The sequence below is a fragment of the Anabrus simplex genome, chromosome 13, assembly GCF_040414725.1.
Source record: "Anabrus simplex isolate iqAnaSimp1 chromosome 13, ASM4041472v1, whole genome shotgun sequence".
NCBI lineage: Eukaryota > Metazoa > Arthropoda > Insecta > Orthoptera > Tettigoniidae > Anabrus > Anabrus simplex.
This window is the reverse complement of record NC_090277.1, coordinates 555165-578206: the sequence shown is the minus strand read 5'-3', so window position 1 is coordinate 578206 and position 23042 is coordinate 555165. Positions and strand designations below refer to the sequence as shown.

Here is a 23042-nt window from a genome sequence, read left to right as displayed (position 1 = left end):
TGGTCCCCTCATGAAGTCTAAAAATGGCAACGTTGGAATACTGTCCGTTGTCGATGCATTTTCTAAATTCGTATGGTTGTTCCCAGTCCGTAAAATTAACTCGAACAGCGCCGTTCTCCTTTTAACCCGGCATATTTTTGGAGTACATGGCCCACCGAAAGTCCTAGTCACTGATAATGCATCTACCTTCAGTTGCCGTAAATTCCGTCACCTGTGTGTTGGGTGGGGAGTTAAGCATGTTTTCCTGAGCAGCCGCAACCCTAAGCCTTCTCACGTTGAAAGATTTCACCGCAAACGTAAATCTTGTCCAACTGCGTTCAACAGCGCTGATCAGCGCAGGTGGGACGAAAATGTGTCATTTTTTGCTATAGCCTTCAACAATGCTCAGTACGAGTCTCATCGACATACTCCAGTGGAACTGTTTATAGGACCAGCCCTTGCTGACACACTGCAATTGAAATGGGACACTGAGTATCTGTCCAAGCCATCGAGGACCATGGATATTAACTAGAAATTGAAGGAAGCTGTCGCGCACTTGGTCAGTGCCCGAGACCGGGTGGCTAAAAGTTGCAACCGAGAAGGGAGAAACGTCACACTGGAAGTTGGAGACCTGGTGGTGGTAAAGATGCTTCCCATAAGCTCGGCAGCAAACCAGATCACGGCCAAGCTGTGTTGTAAGTGTCCAGGTCCCAAGAGAATAGTGAGGTTCCTGGGATCGGTTACTCTAGAGTTAGAAGATCTTGTTAATAAGATATTATCCTGGTATCGCTGGTAAAGCCTTACCATCAACGGTGCTCGTAAAACCTTGTGTATAGTGCACAACATTTTGGTTGTAACATGATTATTCTGTTTGTTATACGACTGCCCTATTCTAAAGTCCTTTTTCTTTCAGGGAAATCTGATGGAGAGGAAAAAAGGGAGAATCAAAGGAAATATCGGTGACACTGTTTGTAGACGAGATGAAATAAGTTAAAAAACCATTGGAAATGTATGAATGATACGTAATTAGGACTTCCCCTTTTTTATCTGACGCCGACTGAAGGAAGTGTTAAACGAATTACTTGATATAGACTGACTGATTCAGCGTAATATTGTTTATGAAAGTAATGAACCTCAAACCGAGGTGGACTGCATTCATTTATGCACTGGTGCAATTCCTTTGTAATTATGCATATTGTATGTTTTACTAGTTTTAGTTTTGATTTTAAGGTCTCTTAGTATGTAGCAGATTTAAGAATTGAAACCTCATTTTAAAACGTGTCTCCTTGTTTGATCAACAAGAACAGACACACTTGAAAACGGGGTCAGTCTGAAGATGAAACATGCTAATATGGCATGTTCATTAAGTTGATGTTTTCTATATTGCAAAGAACGTGTGTCAGCCCCACCTCAACTGACTTACGTATTTCCATTATTGTACCCTAGAGGGCAGCTCCCTCGGTCGTGTGCATGGAGGATATTTCTTTCGGCGAGACCTTTGTCTTATCTCTTTGCAGTTGATTCTTTGCATTGTTATGGGTGCTGAATTTAAAGATGGAGCCCTCGCAGATTGGAGCGGTTTTCTTACGTTATAAATGGGTTCATAACAGATTTAAACATGACCCATACTACCTTGCTTCTTATAATTTAAATTACTGATATGCCAGGTACGTTAATCTTTATTTTAACCATGCTTTTACGGTGTTTGTAAGACATTCCCATAGCTGATTGATATGTGTCCTCGCACTCAGAGCGAGAATGGGTTGTGTGTCTGTTATTGACGTGATAGCATTGTGTTCGCGGCTGGGTCTCTGATTGATTTATTTGGTGCACTGCATTATGAAATATCTTGCCATCGTATGAATGATTGTCCTGACTCTCGGCTCGGAGATCCATTTCGAGTCGTACGGTGTGCATAAGTGATGGGATTATGCGTGACCGTTAGGTCACTAATATGTTGCTGCTAATTGCCTGAGCCGTGCACGCTATCCCTAACATATGTAAGACCCCATATTTGTGATCAGGTGAGTCACATTATACGAGATTGTGTTGAACTTATTTACTGTGCGACTGCTCGTGTCATTTGCCGATGCTGGCAATTTGTATGTGTTTGTTTGAGTGTGTGGGCGTGTGAAAGGAGAGTAAGGATGACGTATCGATCAGTTTATTAAATATTTTAATATATTTCTGGACCTCATGTCTGTCGTAGGTACGGCTATTCTTGTTTTCCCTTGGTGTCTGTCCTGGCCGTTTGTTATCCTGGAGGCCGCCATGTTGTTGTTTTTTCATTCGGGCTGTACGAATGCCTGTGCTTCTCGTTGGTTTTTGAATTTTAATTCTTTGGTCCAGAGATGCTGCTCTCTGTGTAAGATGTGATCTTGCGTGTTTCTTTATGTTTCTCTGGGTTTATTGTTAATTATTCTTTTCTGCTCCTCGCTGCGTTGGGAAATGATGATGTGTAATAATTGTTGAGACGATGTGGAAATAATGAGACGTGTGGGCTTGGAATTTCATTATGCTCGCTGAAAGAATGATTGAATTAATCCGTGTGGATTGTAATTGCTTCACGGTATTATGTAGCGAGACTACAGTTGAAAAGGTGAGAGCGTTATATTAATAATTTCAACCTAGTGTTTTAAAAAGAAAAGATGTGGTCACACATCAATGATATGATTTTCAGTTGGATGGGTATTGAACAAGTATATATTGCCTCTTTATGATTGGTGGCTTCAATTCTTATTTGTATTTTTTTAATTTTTCTAATTACTTTCAATTAACCCTCATTTGAATTTGTTATTTACTGTTAGTAGTCGTAGGGTTTATCCCTTACCGCATCGAAATGAGGGACATTTCCAGTTCAGGGCTGTGTCATTAGCCTTTCCTAGTCGAGGTCCAGCCTCGACTCTCCCGTTGTGCGTATCATTATATGTCTGATATCTAAAAAAGGGGGGTTGGTTCATGAGTAAACACCCGAGGTCATTGACCCCAGCCTAGGTCACTGACTCTACGACGTCAAGACCACGGAACCGTGACGTCACATTGTACACTAAGCCACGTGCTTCTGACAGCTGTCATCTTGACGGACCACAACCTCACTTTTTAAGCCCGTAAGCACTGCTAACCTCAGTGCTGCCATCTTAACCAGGCTAAACATCATTGCTGCCAACTTATGCACGTGGTGGCGCGGAATTTAAAAGCCAGGTGTTTTTGACAGCTGTTAAGGTCCTAACCACGAGGGTATTGCTAACCTCACTGCTGATATCTTGACAGGTCCTAAACTCATTGTTGCGAACGCGGAATTTAAAATCCAAGTGATCTTTGACAGTTGTCAGGGAGTAACCACGTGAACAAGTGATCGCATCTAACCTCACTGCTGCCATCTTAACAGACCCTAAACTCATTGTTGCCACCTGAATCACTTAGGGAAGCGGAATTTTAAATCCATGTGCTTTGTGACAGCTGTCAGGGAGTAACCACGTGCACTGGTTTTGCCGCGGAGTTTTAACAAGTTAACATGGCTAACCTCACTACTGCCATCTTAACAGACCCAAACCTCACTGCTGCTATCTTAACAACATAAGGGGGCGCGGAATTTAAAATCCACGTGCTTTTTGACAGCTGTCAAGTCGTTTGAGCATGTGCACGCGGAATTTAAACAAATGAACCTGGTTAACCTCAATTCTACCATCTTTACAGTGCCAAACCTCACTGCTACCATCTCAACCATGTAGGGAGCAAGCAATTTAAATGATCTTGACAGGATTTAGCCAGGCTGCGAATTTTTCTTGAACGATGCTAAAGCCAGGGGTTCTAACCTCAGAGTTTTACGGCTAGCTTCCTTTCTCGACATACCCCTTCCCGTTACCATCTTGGAGGGGCCTAAGTTTTAAGGCAGTCGGCCTTTCTCGACATGAACCTTCACGACATAGTTTTCATGCAAGATGCCCTTCTCGATATGAACCTTCCGACATAGTTTTCGTGCAAGTTACCCTTTTCGACAAGACCCTTCCCGACAGTTTTTTGCTATTTGTTTTACGTCGCACCGACATAGATATGTCTTAAGGCGACGATGGGATAGGAAAGGCCTAGGAATGGGAAGGAATCGGTCGTGGCGTTGATGAGGGTATAGCCCCAGCACTTGCCTTGTGTGAAAATGGGAAACCACGGAAAATCATCTTCAGGGCTGTCGACAGTGAGGTTCGAACCCACTATCTCCCGGATGCAAGTTCATAGCTACGCGCTCCTAACCACACGGCCAACTCGCCCCGTCGACACAGTTTCAAGGCAAGCTGCCCTTTTCGACATGACACTATATTAGAGGGGCTGGATTAAGGCTAGCTGACCTTCTCGACATCCCCCTTCGCCAACAGCATTTTAGAGGTCTAACCTTAGTAGATTATACTTTTAAGGCTAGCTGCCCTTCCCGACACCATCTTCGAGAGGGCCTAACGCCAGAGGATTAAGGCTAGCTGCCCTTCTCGACATGACAACATCTTGGAAGGTTCTAACCTTACTGGGTCATAGTTTTATAGTAGGATGCTCTTCTCGACACCATATCAGAATAGCGACCTAAGGTCTCTCGGCTAGCTGCCCTTCTCGAGGATGTAACGTTACGGAGGTCAGGTAAATACATCCTCTTCCGACGGAACAGAGTTGCGTTCCTCCTCCTCCTCTTCCGACGGGACATAGCCGTGTTCCTCCTCCTCCTCCGACGGGGCTTAGCCATCCTCCTCCTCATCCTCCGACGGGGCAAAGCCGCATTCTTCCTCCTCCGATGGGACATAGCCTCGTTCCTCCTCCTCCTCCTCGTTACAGTTACTCAGGTTAGCTCAATCCCTCCTACTCTTCCCAGTTATGGAGGTCAGCTCAATCCCCCTTCTTCCTTAACAGCGATGACGTCAACGTAGTTATGCATGTTTAGTCCTGTTCGTTATCAAGGTTACCCTCTAGTAAACTCATGCCTTTACGAACGGTGTAAAGGGAATACAATAAGTAGAATTTTTAAAGTTTAATAAAATATTTATTTACAAACTACTACTATTACTTGTTTATCCTATTTCTACATGTAATGTTACAATGATATCTTTGTTGTAACTAATGTGCGCCTTTACACAATAATACGCCTACGATATAATTCGTCTTCTATTTCTTTAATCTCTCGTTCATACACTGTGTATCCAGCATTTTGATAAGCTCTTAGGAGTTTTAATCGTTCAACGAGTAAGTTAATATCTTAACAGTGTCTTACATCTGCATAGGGTAACAGAGATTTGCTAATACGTGTAGAGAGTTCATGCGTAGGAAACGGAAGAACTTGTTTTGATGTAGTATGTGCTTCCGCAATGTTATCAGTAGATAAACACTTAACACGGTTTGATTGAAAATGAGCGGTAAAATCTTTATTTTTCTTCTACTACATCTTGCTTCTCTTCTTATGTTGATTGCACTGCAACAGAACGTGTAGTCGGCTTAGAAAATAAAGTAGAATGAAAAGCTCCGATGGAAAAGAATGCTGAGTTCGTCTTTTTTTCTTATGCATTTCCTCTTTATCTCGCTGTGTAAGGTTAGTAACAGAACTTGTACTAAGCTGAGACGATGTCAGATCGTTTCGATCACGCTTCTTTATATCGCGCTTTCGACATTTAGTCAATGTTCCTATGCGTTCTACTGGTAGATTACTTAAACAAATGTGTTCAGAATTTACATGTCGTGTAGGATTATCACGTCTGTTGAATATAGCAGTACACTGTTTGCATGCATATGTTCCGAAGTTATGCTTTACAGCTTTATGTAGTTGCAGATTGTCAAGTCTTGAAAAACTCACACTACAAAGATCACACATAAACATAATATATGTTTTACAGGTAGATATGATGTATAGTTTTAGACTACAACCGGCAAATAAAAACTGTCTATCTGTAAAATTGTACCAAATAAGGAGGATGAGGGAAAGGGTATCTGATAATAAAACTAGATAAGGAAGAGGCATAGCCACGTTCCTCCTATTCATCTGCTACACTTTTACGGTTAGATGCTCCTTCCCTCCTCCCCCTTCTTATTAGTCTCAGGTTTACGGATAGGTGTCCCTTCCCTACTCCTCATCTGCTGTAGTTTTATGGTCAGATATCCCTTCCTCCTCCTTATATGCCCTAGTTTTACGGACAGATGCACCTTCCCTCCTCCTCTAGCTAATGCTAGGAAGCTTTCAACTTACGAACGAATGCATGTGACCGGGTTCAATACTAAAAACCACATAGTACTTTACCAAAATTACGAGGTGTCATGTGGGCAGCACAAAGAACGCAGGACGCCAACGAGTAGCGCAACAGCCCCCAGAAGGGTGCCTTGTCCTACCAAGCAACCGCTGTTCAGCCGGGTGACCTGCGGTATTATATCCTCTTGCCACATAGCAACAAGTCCCCTCCTGCTAAGGGACCTAAGTAGGTGCGATCCTAGCTTAGTCCAGTAGTATTTAAACGTGATCAAATATAACCGAATTCCGGCACCTCGGCATCCACCGAAATGCGTTAAAAGTAGATAGTAGAATGAAAAGCCGAAAACGTTATTGTTAAATAACTCGGAATATCTCATTTACATGTTCGTTGTGCTAATTACATAGCCAGGTACAAAAGCCCCATCTAACAGCAAAGATAAGAATTGTGCTGTTCTAGCAACGATCGGATAGGAGATAAAGGCAAGCGACCATGCTCATAATTAAGGTATAGCCCCTAGTATTTGCAGTGGCTCAGACGATGGCGGCCTCCATACTCATCCCTCCATATGACTGGTGTGATAATAGGAAACTATCTTCAGGGATGAGATAAAGAGCACCAGTCTACGAGCTAAACTTAGAACCCACGGCCCTCTGAATCACAGATCAGTACGCTTACCAAAGCTGCTTCCATACTCATCCCCAGCAATTGCCTGGTTTGATAATAGGAAACCATCTTCAGGGATGAGATAAAAATATGCAGTTCCTGAGCGAAGAGAATTAAAATTTTCGATCTGATAAAATCCTCGGTCCTCTAAATCACAGACCAGTACGCTTAACAAAGCAGCCTCTTAGCCATGAATGAAACTAATCTCTTTAGGTTCAGTCCTGTTACAGAGGACATGGAACATACTCTTGTTATCTTGCAGTAAAGATTTCAGTCGACGCTTACAACAGGTGCTTAGAACACTGAATGTTTGATTGTAACATCTGAAGTTTATAGATTTGATCACTAGAGACATTTAATTGCCTACGGTAATGTTCACATCTCTAGAATCAAACTGTAAACATTGTATGACCGGCTGCTCTTCCTAGATGTATTCAATATTGCGTGTACGAACACAAGTGCAATGAGTTTACAAAACTTAGTCTCCGAGCTAAACACAGAACCCGCAACCCTCCGAATCGCAGATCAATACGCCTACCAAAGCAGCTTTCATGCTCATACCAGCATTGTCTGGTGTGATAATAAGAAATCATTTTCAGGGATCACATCAGATTGAGTATAGAGGCTGCTTTGGTAAACATACTGGTCTGTAATTCGGACGGTCCCGGTTAGTAGGCCAAGACCATTCGGGGCTTGAGCCAGGACGAACCCCACGGTCGGCAGCCCTGATGATGGGTTTCCGTGGTTGCTCATTTTTACACCAGGCAAATGCTTGGGCTGTATCTTAATCATGACCACGGTCGATTCTACTGTGCGGCTTAAGTCACGCAGCATTCGGATATAGCGGATTCGAATCCCACTGTCGCCAGCCTTGAAGATAGAACCCGCGGCCCTCTGAATCACAGACTAGTACGCTTACTAAAGCCGCTTCCATACTCATCCCTGCATTTGCCTGGTCTATGTGACCCGTGGTCGCCAACTGCATGCCTTTAGGGCACTGTATCCGGAGGCTAACACAATCGTATCCACAGAAACAGGAATCATAATAATAATAAGCGAGAGTATTGATCACATCAGATTGAGCATAGAGGGTGCTTCGGATAAATAGTAAGCGTCCTAGTCTGTAATTCGGAGGGTCCCGGTTGGTAGGCCAAGACCCTTCGGGGCTTGAACCAAAATCATCTTCCGATAACCTGCGAAGGAATCGAACTCGGCCTTACAAACTATCCCATTCCAGTAGAATGCCAGTGATCACTAACCTTAATCTCTGGGAATGTAATTAGCTGTTTACATTAATCATATCATTCAATGTAATTTCAACTGTAACTGGATGTGATAAGCGCCTTACTTGTGTGTCCCGACAAGGTCACGGACTACCCGAGTATTTGCTGTGCTGTTACTTTCGCTCACGTTAGCGAACAATGTAATGGCAGGATCTCGCAGTATGTGTTTCGTTCATTTGCTCTTATGACTTCATGCAGACTATACACCCGCGAACAAGAAATCTTTAAAAAATGTATTTCATCTTTTCCCCAATTTTACATGTAAGTATCTCAGGCAATCAAAATTATACTAAAATTGCAATTACTGTATCTGTGTGTGGAGTGAATTGAAACTTGTGTGTAAGAGGCTCGCTCACAGCATTTGCTTGTCGTACAATCAATTCCGTATTTTTGCGTGTGTGCTGTTCTCAGATAATCAGAATGTAAATGGTAAAATAAAGTGTGTGCTACCTCACAGCATTTGCTTGTCTTATTTTTGCGTGTGTTCGGTTTTACGACAGAGTGTGATATGTGTACGTATTACATTATGTATCTTACACATCGGAGAGTATCAGTGTACAATTCTATGTAATTCCTTTACGGTATCTTTGTCGACAGCACATAAAATAAGGAATGAGGTATTTTTATTCACGGTCTCAGCTATGTGCCCCGTAGTACCGTCGTCTATGTAAGTACTGATAACCTCAGGTAATGTGTATACGTGTGTTTTACTATGCAGAGTAATAGTTGTGATTATTATGATAAACAACTCCCGTGTAAAAATCTTCCAACACCTCAACGTCTTCGTGAACCGTGTAGGAACGTAAAGCCGACGTTTTCTTAACGCGATTGCAAGTAGAAATTCGACCGTCACCAACCCATTATGCAGTTTTCTTAAACTGTAAAATGTAAAACTACGGGCGACTTTGGCTACCAAGCGACTGCTGCTCAGCCTACAAAGGCCTGCAGAGTACGAGGTAATGTGTGGTCAGCGTACATCTCTCCTCATCCGACACGCCACACGTACCCGGCGAGTTGGCCATGCGGTTAGGAGCTTACAGATTGCATTCGGAAAATAGTAGGTCCGAATCCCACTGTCGCCATAGTCCTTATCCAGGAGACAGTAGAAGATGGTTACATGATGTTCGATACGCTGGGCTGGAGGTTTTGACGTGGCAGTAAATCTACCGACATGAAGCTGTCATATTTTACCACCTTTAAATACCACCGGACTGAGCCACAATCGAACCTGTCAAGACCACATGCTCCTGTTTTTATACTTACGTTATCTAATGCGAAAATGCGGAACGACGAAAAACTATATTGTTAGTTCGCAACATAGCGTTACTTCTAAAATCCACAGCCTGTTTCTTGTCATTCAGGGATAGAATAAATAAAGCCCCTATCTAGTGGCGAGGATACGAAATGTGTCGACTGTCGAAGTCTGTTGTACTCCTCTAAATAACTCAAAGATAAAATATTACCCCGAAGACCTGCAACAACTACACAGGGCTAAGTTTTACAAACAGACGCCTTTCTCGTCGTCATTTTGGAGGTGCCCTAAAATAAGGTATTTAGTGTCCTAGTAAATTTCTGGTTATCGGTCTGTAGATGGCTTTGCCACGGTTAAATCGGAACGTTCGGGGCGTCAGTTTAGTTAATCCCAGGTTTGAGCATGGTAGGCCAAGGTCCTTCAGGTAGTCTTCTTTTATCCTTAACCTCGCAAATGTAATACTGTTATTATTATTAATACTTGCAGCCTCTGCCAAATTTCGAACCCGTTACCTTCGGGCTGAGTGGCGGTCAGTTGGTAGGCCAAGGTCCTTCTTACACGGTTAGAGTGTCGAATGGCGACATACAACATTTTCTTCTCCTTCAATCGATTCCACACCTATACTGAGTGAATTGGCTACGCGAAGGGATCAAAATTCGAATCGCATGATTTTTTATTCTGTTATGGTAACTATCGTGTTTGCGTTATAAATAAGGTAAGATTCTCTGTTCAGAACACTATAGGGAATGTATGCTACCCATTCAAATCTTTACTATAAAACAGTATGTTCCATGTCCTCTGTAACAGCAATAAACCTGCTTACACTTTTTGTCTTGTCGGATGGGGATATACAGCATTTGCTTGTCATAAAATCAATTCTATATTTTTGCGTCTAGAAAATTTCACAGCGTGGCTAAGTCCCGTTAAGATCGTTTACATTCCTCGCCCACGTGCTCAAAGAACTTAACAGCTGTCAGAAAAGCACGTAGATATAAGTTTTATTCTGTTACGGTAACTGTTGTGTTTGCGTTATAAAGTTATGAGAACATTGAATCCATGATTTTTTATATTATGTTACGATAACTAAATCAGAGTTCGAAATCTACATCTGTAATAGAGATTATTTTCTCTTTCATGTGTCAGTGTTCGAATCTCGCAAATCCATCTCCTTAACACAATACGATGCAGACTTATAGGTAGGAAAAAGATGTATTTTTCATGGTATCTCCTGCTAAGTAGTAAAATCATTTTATCTTCATGGCGATAGTGATTATTGTTTTAAGAGAAAGTACAACTAAACACTTCTATGTCTCTCCCCCTTTTCATGACTGAAGTTATAAAATCCTATCAATTAACAAGATACAGCGCGTCCTCCTTCTGTCATATAATCAAGGTAAGTTTTCTGTTCAGAACATGATAGGGAATGCATGCATCCTATTCAAATCTTTACTGTAAGATAACAACAGTATGTTCCATGTCCTCTGTAACAGAATTGAACTTGTTAACAAGTTTTGTTTTGTCGGATGGAGGCATACAGCATTTCCTTGTTCTTCAAACAATTCCGCACCCATACCGAGCGAATTGGCTACGCGAAGGGATCAGAGTTCGAATCGCATAACTTTTTTATTCTGTTACGGTAAGTATTGTGTTAGCATTATAATGAAGGTAAGTTTCTCTGTTCAGAACAGGATAGGGAATGTATGCTACCTATTCAAATCTTTACTGTAAGATAACCACAGTATGTTCCATGTCCTCTGTAACAGGAATGAACGTGTCAACATGTTTTGCCTTGTCGGATAGTGACATACAGCATTTGCGTGTCCTACAATCAATTCTAAATTTTTGAGTGTAGAAAATTCCACAGCGTGGCTATGTGCCTTCAATATCGTAAAAATTTAGTGCCGCTTGCTCTAGGAAACTAACAGTTATCAAAACAGCAGGTAGATTTTAAATTCTGTGCCCCTAGATGACAACAGTGAGGTTTGGATCTGTTAAGACGGTAGCAGTAAGTTTACATGTTTAAGAACCGCGGCAAAACAAGTACACGTGGTTAGGACCTGTCAGCTGTCACTTTCTTCAAATTCCGCGACTCCCTAGTGGGTTAGGATGGCAGCAGTGACGTTAGGCGCTTTTAAGATGGTAGCGGTAAGGTTAGTCACGTTTGCTTGTTTAAATTCAGTACCCACGTGGTTAGGGCCTGACAGAAGTCAAAAGCACGTGCCACATTCAAAATTCCGCGCCTGCACGAGGCTAAGTCCTGCCATGATGACAGCAGTGAGGCTAGGGTTCATTCAATATTCCACGCCTGCACATAGCTAAGTTCCGTCAAGATAACAGCAATACAGTGCCGTTCTCTTTTTCAAAATTCCGCGCCACGTACCTGTTAAAAGCATTTCATGTCTGGCTATGTCCCGTCAAGATGCGCACGCATACGAGATGAGCTTACATTATCTTTTACCAGAGTGCGCAACTGTCGTTAATCGGTGCATGCACATCGACAATCGAAAAATTTCAAAATGAGCTTATATTTTCTTTTACAAGAGTGTGCAACTATCGCCAGCCAATGTGCATGCATCGACAATCGAAAAGTATCGAGATGAGTTTTTCTTTTCTTTTACCAGAATGTGCAACTATCGCCAGCCGATGTGCATGAATCGACAATCGAAAATTATCGAGATGAGTTTATATTTTATTTTAGTAGAGTGTGCAACAATCGCCCCATAATCCGCGCGCACTGCATGTTGATCTGTGCATACCCCACCCGCTCAACGTTGGTATAAATACAACTGCAAGTCGTAGTTTTACTCGCTTGCAACGTAAGAGGCGGCCGTGCCCTGGCAACTTAGCCGGGGCAATATTTTTTGTAGAGGACACAACGCTATGGCGGTGAACCTCTATGGAGAGAGTGTGCACATCTCCCACTCACCAATCCCTATTTTGGTAAGGGGAGATGGGTAAAGAGGACTACCTGTCTAACCTCCGCCCCGAATTAAACAATGCACAAAAATTATCTGAGGTTAGCCTTGCACACTTGCGCGCCTCACCTAGCAGGTAACTCCCGTCTATGAGGTTAGCCTTGCCTACGTTTCCAATTCCGCGCCCCCTGCGTGCCTAAGGTGGCAAAAATAAGGTTTAGTCCTGTTAAGATGGCAGCAGTGAAGATAGCTACGTTCATTTGTTTAAATTTCATGCCCCACGTGGTTACGACCTTTCAAAATGACAGCAGTCAAAAGCACGTGGATTTCAAATTCCACACGCCCACGTGCATAAGGAGGCAACAACGAGGTTAGGCCCTGTTAAGAATGCAGCAGCTAGGTTAGCGATAGTCACTTGTCCGAAAAAGTGAGGTTAGGGTCCGTCAAGATGTCAGCTGTCAAAAACCACGTGGCCTTGTTTACAAACAATGTGACGTCACGGTCATGTGGTCATGACGTCATGGGGTCAATGACCTTGGCCGGGGTCTATGACACGAGGTGCTGACTCAGCAGGAAAAATGCTGACGCCAGTGATTTAGAACTGCCAAAGCTCTAATACTCAAAGTCTCCTTCATTGTCTAGATTTACAACAAGCTCTGTTCCTATGCTCACATCTCAAGAGGAAGAAAAGCAAGATAAATAAGAGGAAGAGAAAGAAATTCTCAATGGTATTTACCATTTTATTCCACTGCCTAAGGCTATTGCAATATGCATCGCCATGCAAACACCCAAGGAAGGAGAGAAGCAAGATGAGGTACATAATCAAGAAGGCAATGATAAAAGCAGACAGCCAACAAAAGCAGGTTAAATAAAGTTTTCTACATATCAACTGTCTGCACTTAGTCCGAAATGTGAACAACAAGCCTCTGCTACCGTATGTGGACGTAGGAACCCAACCTACTCGCAGAATGCTCGTACCAGATAGGAGCCGATCAAGATTGTCGTTACACAAAGTATTAAGCAGAGATTTTAGAAATGGAGCAAGAATGACACTGTCTGGGTATTATTGAGTAATAGCTTTTACAGTACAGTCAGTACAGTACCTTTCTTTTTTTTTCTGTAGCATACAGTACACTAAAATGTTGCAGAATCTTCCATAATCTACATCTCTTAGAGTGTTATATCCAACTCTATCCGTAGAGCAGGTCTCAAGCCTGGATAAAGCAAGAGAGACACCCGAAAGAGTAGCATACCTAAAATAGTATCAAGGGGGAAGTATAAAATTTAATTCTTGTATAACAGCGTTAGCAGACGTTCTATCGAAAAATGCTGCATAACTGAAGATGTAAAACATAACATTTCCAATCATTTTTGGCCGAACTTGAGTTTTCGAGTTGTTATACAGCCTATATTACCACAAATATTCATGAATATAAACTCGAATGAGTTGTAAGAAAATGGTTGCATAAAATGTAAAAAAAAACCTTGCAATGCACACCTCATTAATCCACACATATTAGTCACTGCTCATTAGCCTGCACTCATCAGTAACTGCTAATAATCCCTTGTTCCATGGCCCCCTATCATTTGCAATTATTTATTAGACCCTGCTCATTAACTCATGCTTAACTCTGACACTTGCTCATTAGCGCCTGCACATTGCTGATGACCACACATTTTTCAAGTCTTACTCCTCACCTAGGCAGTTTACTAAACTTGGAAGATGGATTGGTGTTTGTACCATATTTGGAATTAATAATAATAATAATAATAATAATAATAATAATAATAATAATAATAATAATGTTATTGGCTTTACATCCCACTAACTACCCTTTTACGGTTTTTGGAGACGCCGAGGTGCCGGAATTTAGTTCCGCAGGAGTTCATTCGCATGCCTGTAAATTTACTGGCAAAAGGCTGACGTATCTGAGCACCTTCAAATACCACCGGACTGATCCAGGATCGAATATGCCAAGTTGGGGTCAGAAGGCGAGCGCCTCAACCATCTTAAACACTCAGTATTTAGAATTAGATTGCATCTTTTATGCCTTAGTTAGTCTACATAAACTTGATATTCCACTAAGTTTTTAAGTACAACTCTGACTATCATTCCTAAATCAGCCTTTTAGGTTGATGGCAGTGCAATTTTCAAGACTCGAAAAGCTAGCATTCAACTCCTAAGTTAGTTTTAGTAAGTCTACACAGACTTGATAGCTATCTTTCACCATATTTTGAAGTTCAGAACCCAAATCATTAATCCCTAAGTGATGTAAAAATTATGGTATGCAATTAGAATTCTCTAAAGTTCACATCTATAAGCTCAAAAAGTTAAAATCAACAAGTGAGTGTCTCCGTGGCCGCTCAGCTCAGAGACCCTGAGATCGACCTACATTACGTCCATGTAAGCAATTCAAATTTTTAGGCCATACATCACCTCTCTAGTCCCATATAAAAATATATACTCACTACCTTGTACAGAACTACAAGTTCAACTCCCAGTTCCTCAAGTTGTCTTCCATTACTCCCCTATCAGTATTAAATTGTACACCATCTCCATAGTCCCATTAGCAAAATGTGTATACACCATCTTGTTCCAAGTCCTGAAGATCACCCTCCAATATTTCCCCTCTATGAGTAAATCATAGTATTAAGCCTTACGCCAAGACCCTAGTCTCACTAGTAAAATGTTTAGCCGCCATTAAGTTCCATGCTCCATTAATGCTCCTGCACATTGCTCAAATGTAATTGGAGTATAGTTCTGAAGGTCGAAAGCAGCATGTGGTCGAGTATTTTGTAGCCACTTAATTACCCCGATATCTGTGAAGTAAAGGATGCAGAAGGAGAGTGGTAATGGCTCAGCTGTGTTTGCGTACATATTTGTACTTTTCCCTGGCTCATTATTGCCCTCTTTAAATTTCTCACTGAACGTTGAGGCAATGGCCTTAGGGGTGGCAACTATTGTCATTAGTGTAGAATGCACTTTGTGTTGATTTGCCGTGTGTGCTATTAAGGTATTAACACATGTCTTCGCTGTTGTTACTTGTTTATGTAGTGTTTGTATGCTTCATGGGTGAGTTTCGTGGCGGTAATCCTCATCCATTTATATTTGTCCCACATAAGATTGCTTGTATCATCTTTCCGTTTCCTGTAAAGCATATTCCGTTTGCATATCATATTGACTATTCTTTTGTGATCTACGGAGAGTTTTTCTTGGTAACGATGGGTAGATGGCTCCATAGAAGTTATGATAGCAGTACCCAGCCAGTTTTCCTGTAGTAATAGACTTCTACATTATATTTTTACTGCTGGTTTCTTGTATTTTATGATAGCTGTAACTGCTAGGTGTTTCGAGGAACAGGGGGTTACTTCTGTTTTCAGTACTGAGGACTGAGTGTTAGTAAGGACAAGAGTTTTCATTATACGGGTTGGTTCAGTAATTAACTGTTCAAGGAACACATTGTAGAGTTTTACAACAGAAGTTGCTGCTAATGGACTGATGGGAAGAGGCAAGAAGTGAGGACGATCACGCTGCTAGAACATTTTCACAATAAAAACACCAGCCATCCAGGTGCTTTTAAATCAATGTTGTATATTTTGCACATGGCTTAGAGACAGTGTCATTGATGTCACCGGAAGGAGTTCAGAGCTTGGTGCTTGGAACCCGAAAGGAACTTGCTTCCAGCGCACATGAATTCCACCCAAAGAAATTCTACCTTTGTTTGCAGCTGCCCAAAGTGCACAGGGTTGAATTAGGGTTTCATGGCAATAAGTGTTCCTCCCCCTGAGTTTTCCTAAATACTGTGTATGACTGAGGTACAACTTCTGTCATAAATTGACAAATTTAACCTGGATCCACTAACACACAAAATTGGTGGGTCTAAAGCAACAAGAGTGGCTAGAGCTCCCTGTTTGCGGTTCACATATTTCAGGCTGCAAGCATTAAATCAAAACACAGTAACTATCCTATTATGTGTAGTCCAATATTAGGAGTTGCCAACATCACTATTTACACTGCATGATGTCATGTTAAAAAATAATTCTGAGATTGAGGAGAACTACATTTCCAACATGACCATGTCTGCACCCCCAAGTTAATTTCCTACAGTAGAGATGTATTAATCATTGCACATGTTCTCTGGACTGGTGAGTAAAAAATGTACACGTCATAAATAGCTGATTCACATGGTGTTTAGAATTACACACATTACATAGGCATTTGAATGAGACACCTGCGTTTGGTCCTGGGTTCAATTCCACATCACCGCTAAGTACAACTGAACACATCACAAGGTGTGGAAATGATACGGGATGTTTGGCAACTTTGCACCATTGAGCAACCCTCCAATCACCCAGATGTCCGATACCCTGTGGTGGACTGTAGACACCCACTTCAACACCACGCCCAAGAATTAATCTCACATTTAGATACTACTAATAAGTTCTTATTAATTTCTTTTCAAGCAGTACTTTGATACTATTTTTGCAGATGTTATTACACTTTTTACCATTAAAACACGACACAAACTCGGAGAACTCGTATCACCATGGAGCTGCTTGCCACCATCATGAACTATTTTCTGGTTATTTTCTTGTGATGAGCTGTAGATTTTAATATTCGAAAATAACATTTTTGCAGAACCAAACATTTGATTCCTTCACTTTTATGCAACACAGCCAGACAAGAGGCAATGTTGCCAACATTTATATCACAGAATACACTTTCCACCTGCCTGAACACTGAGGATGCCGAGGCCAAACTCTCGCTCTGAAACTATCCCCAATTTTGCTCTTGTTTACTCACTTAATTTAACTGTACCAGGATGAATTTCTCAAATAGGTTGCTTACCTGTTACTCATGACTGTATTTCATTTTCATTGATATGATAGTTCTTGGAATATTGTGATGAGTGAGTGAGTGGTGTTATGAATTTCTACCATACATTACCTGTGATCACCAGACTGTGCAGAATTCAGCTACTACTTAAGTATGAGATGTGAGAACAATGATTGTGAAAGAGCAACAGGCCAAGTTAAATATCACAGAGCAATGCAGACTTGACGCTTACACAATTAAGTACCTCCAAACTGCATGGAGCAGTATTTACAATGAGGTGCTGGAGGTGAAGAAGAATAAACAAAGTATAGATGATGTAATATAAAACACCAGCCTCTGTGGATCATTGCTGGATTTTCAGCCACTGGATCCAGGATCAAATTTTCAAAGGTCAGGAAAAATTTTGAGTATGGAAGGCAATTGAGTACACGGTCATCCAACTGCAAATAATTAGGCCTTGAAATATAATAAAGATTCCAGGCAGGTGTCCGATGTTATTCTTCCATCTGAAACAACATTTAAAAATATGTACCTAACAACACCAAGATAAAAATCTACAATGCCAACATACGAGCCAGTGTATTCTATGGCTTTGAAACTTAACAAGCCACTGAAAGTGACAGTAGATATATTGATATCACAGGATGAATTTTCTAAGTGTCACTAATAAAAGAAATTGGGGTTTTGATAGACGAATGCAAATATGTACAGAGGTATAAAAGGAGACAGAATCAAGTGCCTAATTCACAGCAGGTTGATTCTCTGGACTGGGCATGTCACAAGAATGGCGAACAGCAAGGTCATGGTAAAACAAACACCCCAGGAACACCTATTACAATATGGAGAAAAGTACTGGGATGGTAATATTAATAATCATTGTACTGGCTCAGATACCGTGTGGTGCCAACTAGGCTGCCTGCTGATCACTAGATCCTAGAGGCTGACTTATTTTAATTTTGTGGAATTTTCTCATGAGCGACGATCAAACCAACAAGTTTGGACCATGAGTGAAGTACAGAATTCGGGAATGATCTGGATGGACCTGTGCTCGCCTTGAACCCAGCATATTGGGATATCGATGACTTCACTCCACCTCCTGTCTGCATAGGGAGCTACTGAACACATAAATAGCAAATTCCATATTGTGGAGGGTTAGAGGTGTAAAATCTAATAAAGCTAAACAGTACTTACTTGTCTTCTTCTTTGAAACAAGTGACCAAGTGACCAACTGTTTGTTTGTCTACGCATATTTCATCCTTAATATCGGTGGAGGGCTATAAAAACAAATATGCAAAACAAAGTAAGAAATGTAGAGAGTATGCAGATAACTAGAGTGAAGGTTTATAAATAGACATGACACAGCTGACAAAGTAAACTGCAGAGTAGCACAATAAATATATCGATTTATTTTCCAAATGTAAAAATGAAACAAACAAGTGTCAAGTCAAAATTACGTGAAAAACAGGAACAAGAAAAGGCATTCACAATAGGATAAAGAGTATTGCATTGGAAGAGGGAGCAAAAGAAGAAGAAAACCTGAAGGACAACAATAAACTCTGCAATTTTTCTACAACTTCCTACAACTTTCTGTCATTGTGTTCATCCTATTATGTGTTCTTAAATGACTGGTCACTTGTTTGTTTCTTGTGTTCCTACAGATGACTCTCATTATCAAAGAGACATACATTGGATCTTAACCAGAGAAAGGTCAATCTCTTACCTACCATGTTCAAGTTTGTACAACAAATAGTACTTTGTTGGACTTTTCATTGACTCTAGACAACATGAAGGCTTTATCAATATAAACATATGTACATATATACAACATTTACATTCAGATCTTAAAGGACAATGCTGGCTGAATTTTCTGCGGATAGCAAGTACACCACATTCCCGGAAGGCCCGGACCTGATTCTCGAACAAGTTAGAAATTATCACCAGACTCGGACAGCTAGTTGCTGGTCCAGTCAGTTTATATGAGAACAATGAAGGTGTTAATTGATAGCGAGGTAGAATCCTTAGTCTAAAAAGCCAAGAATAATGGCCAAGAAAAGTTGTTGTGCTCACCAAACATCAACTTGTAAACTGCATGCCATCAGGCTGAGCAGAGGTCGCTTGGCAGGGTAATACTCACCACAGCCGTAGGGTCACGGATTTTGGTTTGGTCTTAAAATGACTCTGTTCAGAGAGTTCAAAATTACCTAATATATTTCCTAGACATGAGCAGAACTGCCAAACATTTTAAAAAATTATCTTTCAACTGACGTAGACTACACTTGACATAGTATGCAATGTTAGATTAATGTTATCTCTCGGGTTTTTTGAAAGAGAGAAACCTTACACTTTTCTTCCTCACAAGTGAACATTCCACTGTTCTAAGAAAAGTGAAGGGATTCAATTTAGTTAACTGTCAATGTGCATTTCATAAATAGAGCAATATTCAAATGAATTCATTAATCTAAACCTTACTAATGAAAGTTGAAAGACCATAACCAACGTCGTATTTTTGAAAGCAGCAGCCAGCAAAAGAGAAGAAACTCCCATTGTCTTGTGTAGCAAATGCTGCAAAAGGAAATAAAGGATCCTAAGTACATGTGTAACACTGCCCTGGAAAATCTCAAGGCTCATTTCTTCTCAGATGAATCTCTTCAGGATCGGCTGCATCTTTGTGTTTGCCACGTAGCACATGTAGAATTATATTGACTTTAGTGTAAAATTTTATACCGGAAAGGCAACTCCACTTGTTCACGACAACAAAGCTTTAAACAACAATCTATATTAACTTCAAGAGAAGGAACATGCTTGAAACAGGCGATTCTCCATATTGTCCCATTTCACTGTTACCTAAAGATATGACCGGAACAAAAATGGAGTCCGAACTGTCAAGAACGACGAATATTTAAACGTCAGACACTACCACAAGCCATGATGGTAATATTTTCGTCAAGCGCTTGGAAAAGGATCCAAACATAGAAGGCAGTGGAAAAAGGAACGAAGTAAGGAGATTGTTATAAGCTATTATTAGAAAAAAAATTGAAAAAAAAAACTACTTTCACTTAACTTGCGTACAAGAGAAGCAACATAGTTGATCGCCAAAGGAAGATATCAGCGTATCAGTATATCATACTAAAGACAAGAGGAAAGCTTCATTGACAGCTACACACCACAATTTTAGCAAGAAATATTATTTCGCTCCGCGAAATTAAAGAACTCCAAAAATAAATACAGAAGTTGCAACGGTGATACGTCACGATATTCCTTAGACGACGTATTAGCCGATACTTCCAATTTTAGATAACTAAAGGATTGTAATTTCGACAAGAATATTGAGAAGGGATATATAAAACACAATTTGCACATTTTGAGTATAATAATCAATTTCACCTATCCCAGACTGTTAATTATCTCTAGCATCAACTCTACCAAGAAAGACGTTCATTCTACATAAACAGGCAATAAAAGAACATAGCCCTAAGATGACGATGTTCACTAAAAATCACATTTTATTCTGTTCCATTTGCTCAAGCCATGATCAAGATGTTCTAAGAAGACGGAAGGCAAGACTACCCAGATGAACGCACCATAGGATGACGTTGCCAGCCCCAGGATGACCAGAAACCAGATGAGACATTCCCGAGCATTCCCTAGCGAAACGAAAGGAGATATGTCTGCATGTCCAGTCACCCGGACATGAGTTGACTACAGGAGATAAGTCTGTTTTAAATTCAATGTACAAGTAAGAAATTATTCATTTTTCCTTTCATTAAAGTGCTAAACTAACTAATACCTACAAGTGCAATGACGAAATATGAGCAGTGGATTACAAGTTAGGTTAAAGGATGTTAGGTAATCTTCAGACCTGAAACGTCAAATCCATATGTAGGAAACAGTCATTCAGTGATAAGAAAGCCTTCGTTCGTAACGCTGTGAATATATAGTGTGAGAGAAGGTTAGTTTTTTAATATATTGGTGAGTTTCATACGACGTCAGAATGGAAGTTAGGCATGTGTGAGAAGTTATATGACTAAAGAATTGTACGACAGACATCGTATATATGAAGTGCTTGCTATATAAATAAATGTGGTAGTATTATTTTTGGAATTATGAAGGAATCAAAGCTATAACTGAATAAGTAAGTTCACGAACCATGATAAAGGTAAGAGATACGTCGAATTAGAATATGGTGAGATATATATGGTAATTTGAAGTGTGATATTTATTTTAAATGTGAAATAATGATTATTTCATGAAAGTGATGATGTGAGATTGGTAATTAACGTTGGTAGTAGTTGTTATTCTTCGCGAATATAATCATGGTCATGTTGTTGTGGACATAACATTACAGGTTGAGCACTATGAAGTGATTAGTGGACTTATTCTGTTTTCGTTTGATTATTTACCCATTAGTAAGCGCAGAGTAGGTTAGAATGCGATCGAATATGTTGACATTTATGCGTAAAATCACCAAATGATTTCTAACAAAGAGGATGAATTTGAACTAGCTGACACCTTCATATATATCTTCCAATTATAAGATTCTTCTCATGTGTTAGGTGAACTTTGAAGTTATTTCTAAGGCATTATCTTGTATCACTGATGACTGACTGCAGGAATATGAGTTTCTATTTTTGAGGTAGAGTCTTCGCACAAGAGAGACCATGTAAGCAACGTATATTTTGATGGAGTTATGATAATATACACTTGGTAATATAGTATAATAGCATGGATATGCACTTGAATTTATGGATATGCTCAAGTTAAGAGAGTAATGTACCTAATATTCTAAATATGATGTTTGATCATTTGTTTTGAGAGTATACATTAATTTAATCGGGACTTATTGATGTTTATGCAACCGAATGTGTCAAGAAATATGAACATTACGTGCAATACAACACCTATCAAATGCTATAAATAATACGAGAATATTTTCCAGGTTAATCTGATTGTGTATTTAAACACAAAGAAGTAGAAGGAAGGAAAATTAATTAATTTCTGAAGATCATCGTAAATAAGATCAGAAAACAGAACAGTTAATTTCAATGTTGTGAGATTTCATGTAGAAAAGATGCGATTCCAATTTCGTAAAAGGATTTAATGCTAGATACAAACCAGCGTCCTGTATATTTTGAAACCACCCTCAATCTACGACACTGTATATATTATGTTGTACTGTAAATATGATTTTCCTTCATTAGATGCATCTAATATCTTACCTAGTCAATATTTTAATCATCGAATGTTTTAATTATCTAATATTCTACTTAATCAATATTTCAATCAGCGAATATTTTAATTATCTAATGTTTTACTTGTTCAACATTTTTATCATTTAGTACTTCAAATATCGGACATGTTAATTACTTAAGGTTATCATTACCCAATATTTATTTGTCCGATACCGTCATTCATTTTAGTTTCTTTCTTTTCCAAAAGGATACATTCCAGACAAGTTGTTTGTGGTTGAGATCTTTTAAGATTGTAAATAGGTATTTTTTCAAGCATCTTAACTGAACACGACACTTTATTTCTTTCGAGAACTTTAATTTAATTTTATCAAAAATGAACTTTTGAATAAGGGTATAGCCCACGAGTCTTCACTATTATCCCCAAAGATGAAATCATGATATCCTTTCTATGGAATGAATTGAGTTTGTAATAAAATGTAGTATGTTAAGAAATCAACCTTTCTTTTAATAACTTTGTACAGCAGTGACTTAGTCATAAGCACCTATATTCATGGCAATCTGGTAAACCATAGGGAATTCTAGGTAGTAAGCGAGTAGGAGACGTCCTTCTACGTGAGTTAGAGGTTTCCTCAAGCATAATTCGGTATTCTTTCTTTTCAACCGGAATCCATAGCCCGTAAATAACAAAATAGCGACAAGTATTATTGTA

The 23042-nt window shown here is 40.0% G+C and overlaps 1 protein-coding gene across 1 annotated transcript in view; it reads right to left on the bottom strand.

The window, feature by feature from the left end:
* LOC136884840 (uncharacterized) overlaps positions 1-23042 on the bottom strand; it is a 120870-nt gene that overhangs the window by 29630 nt on the left and 68198 nt on the right. The window contains exon 4 of the mRNA XM_068230149.1: positions 18336-18418. Within this exon, the coding sequence (XP_068086250.1) occupies positions 18336-18418 (83 nt within the window). The remainder of the gene's footprint in view (positions 1-18335; positions 18419-23042) is intronic.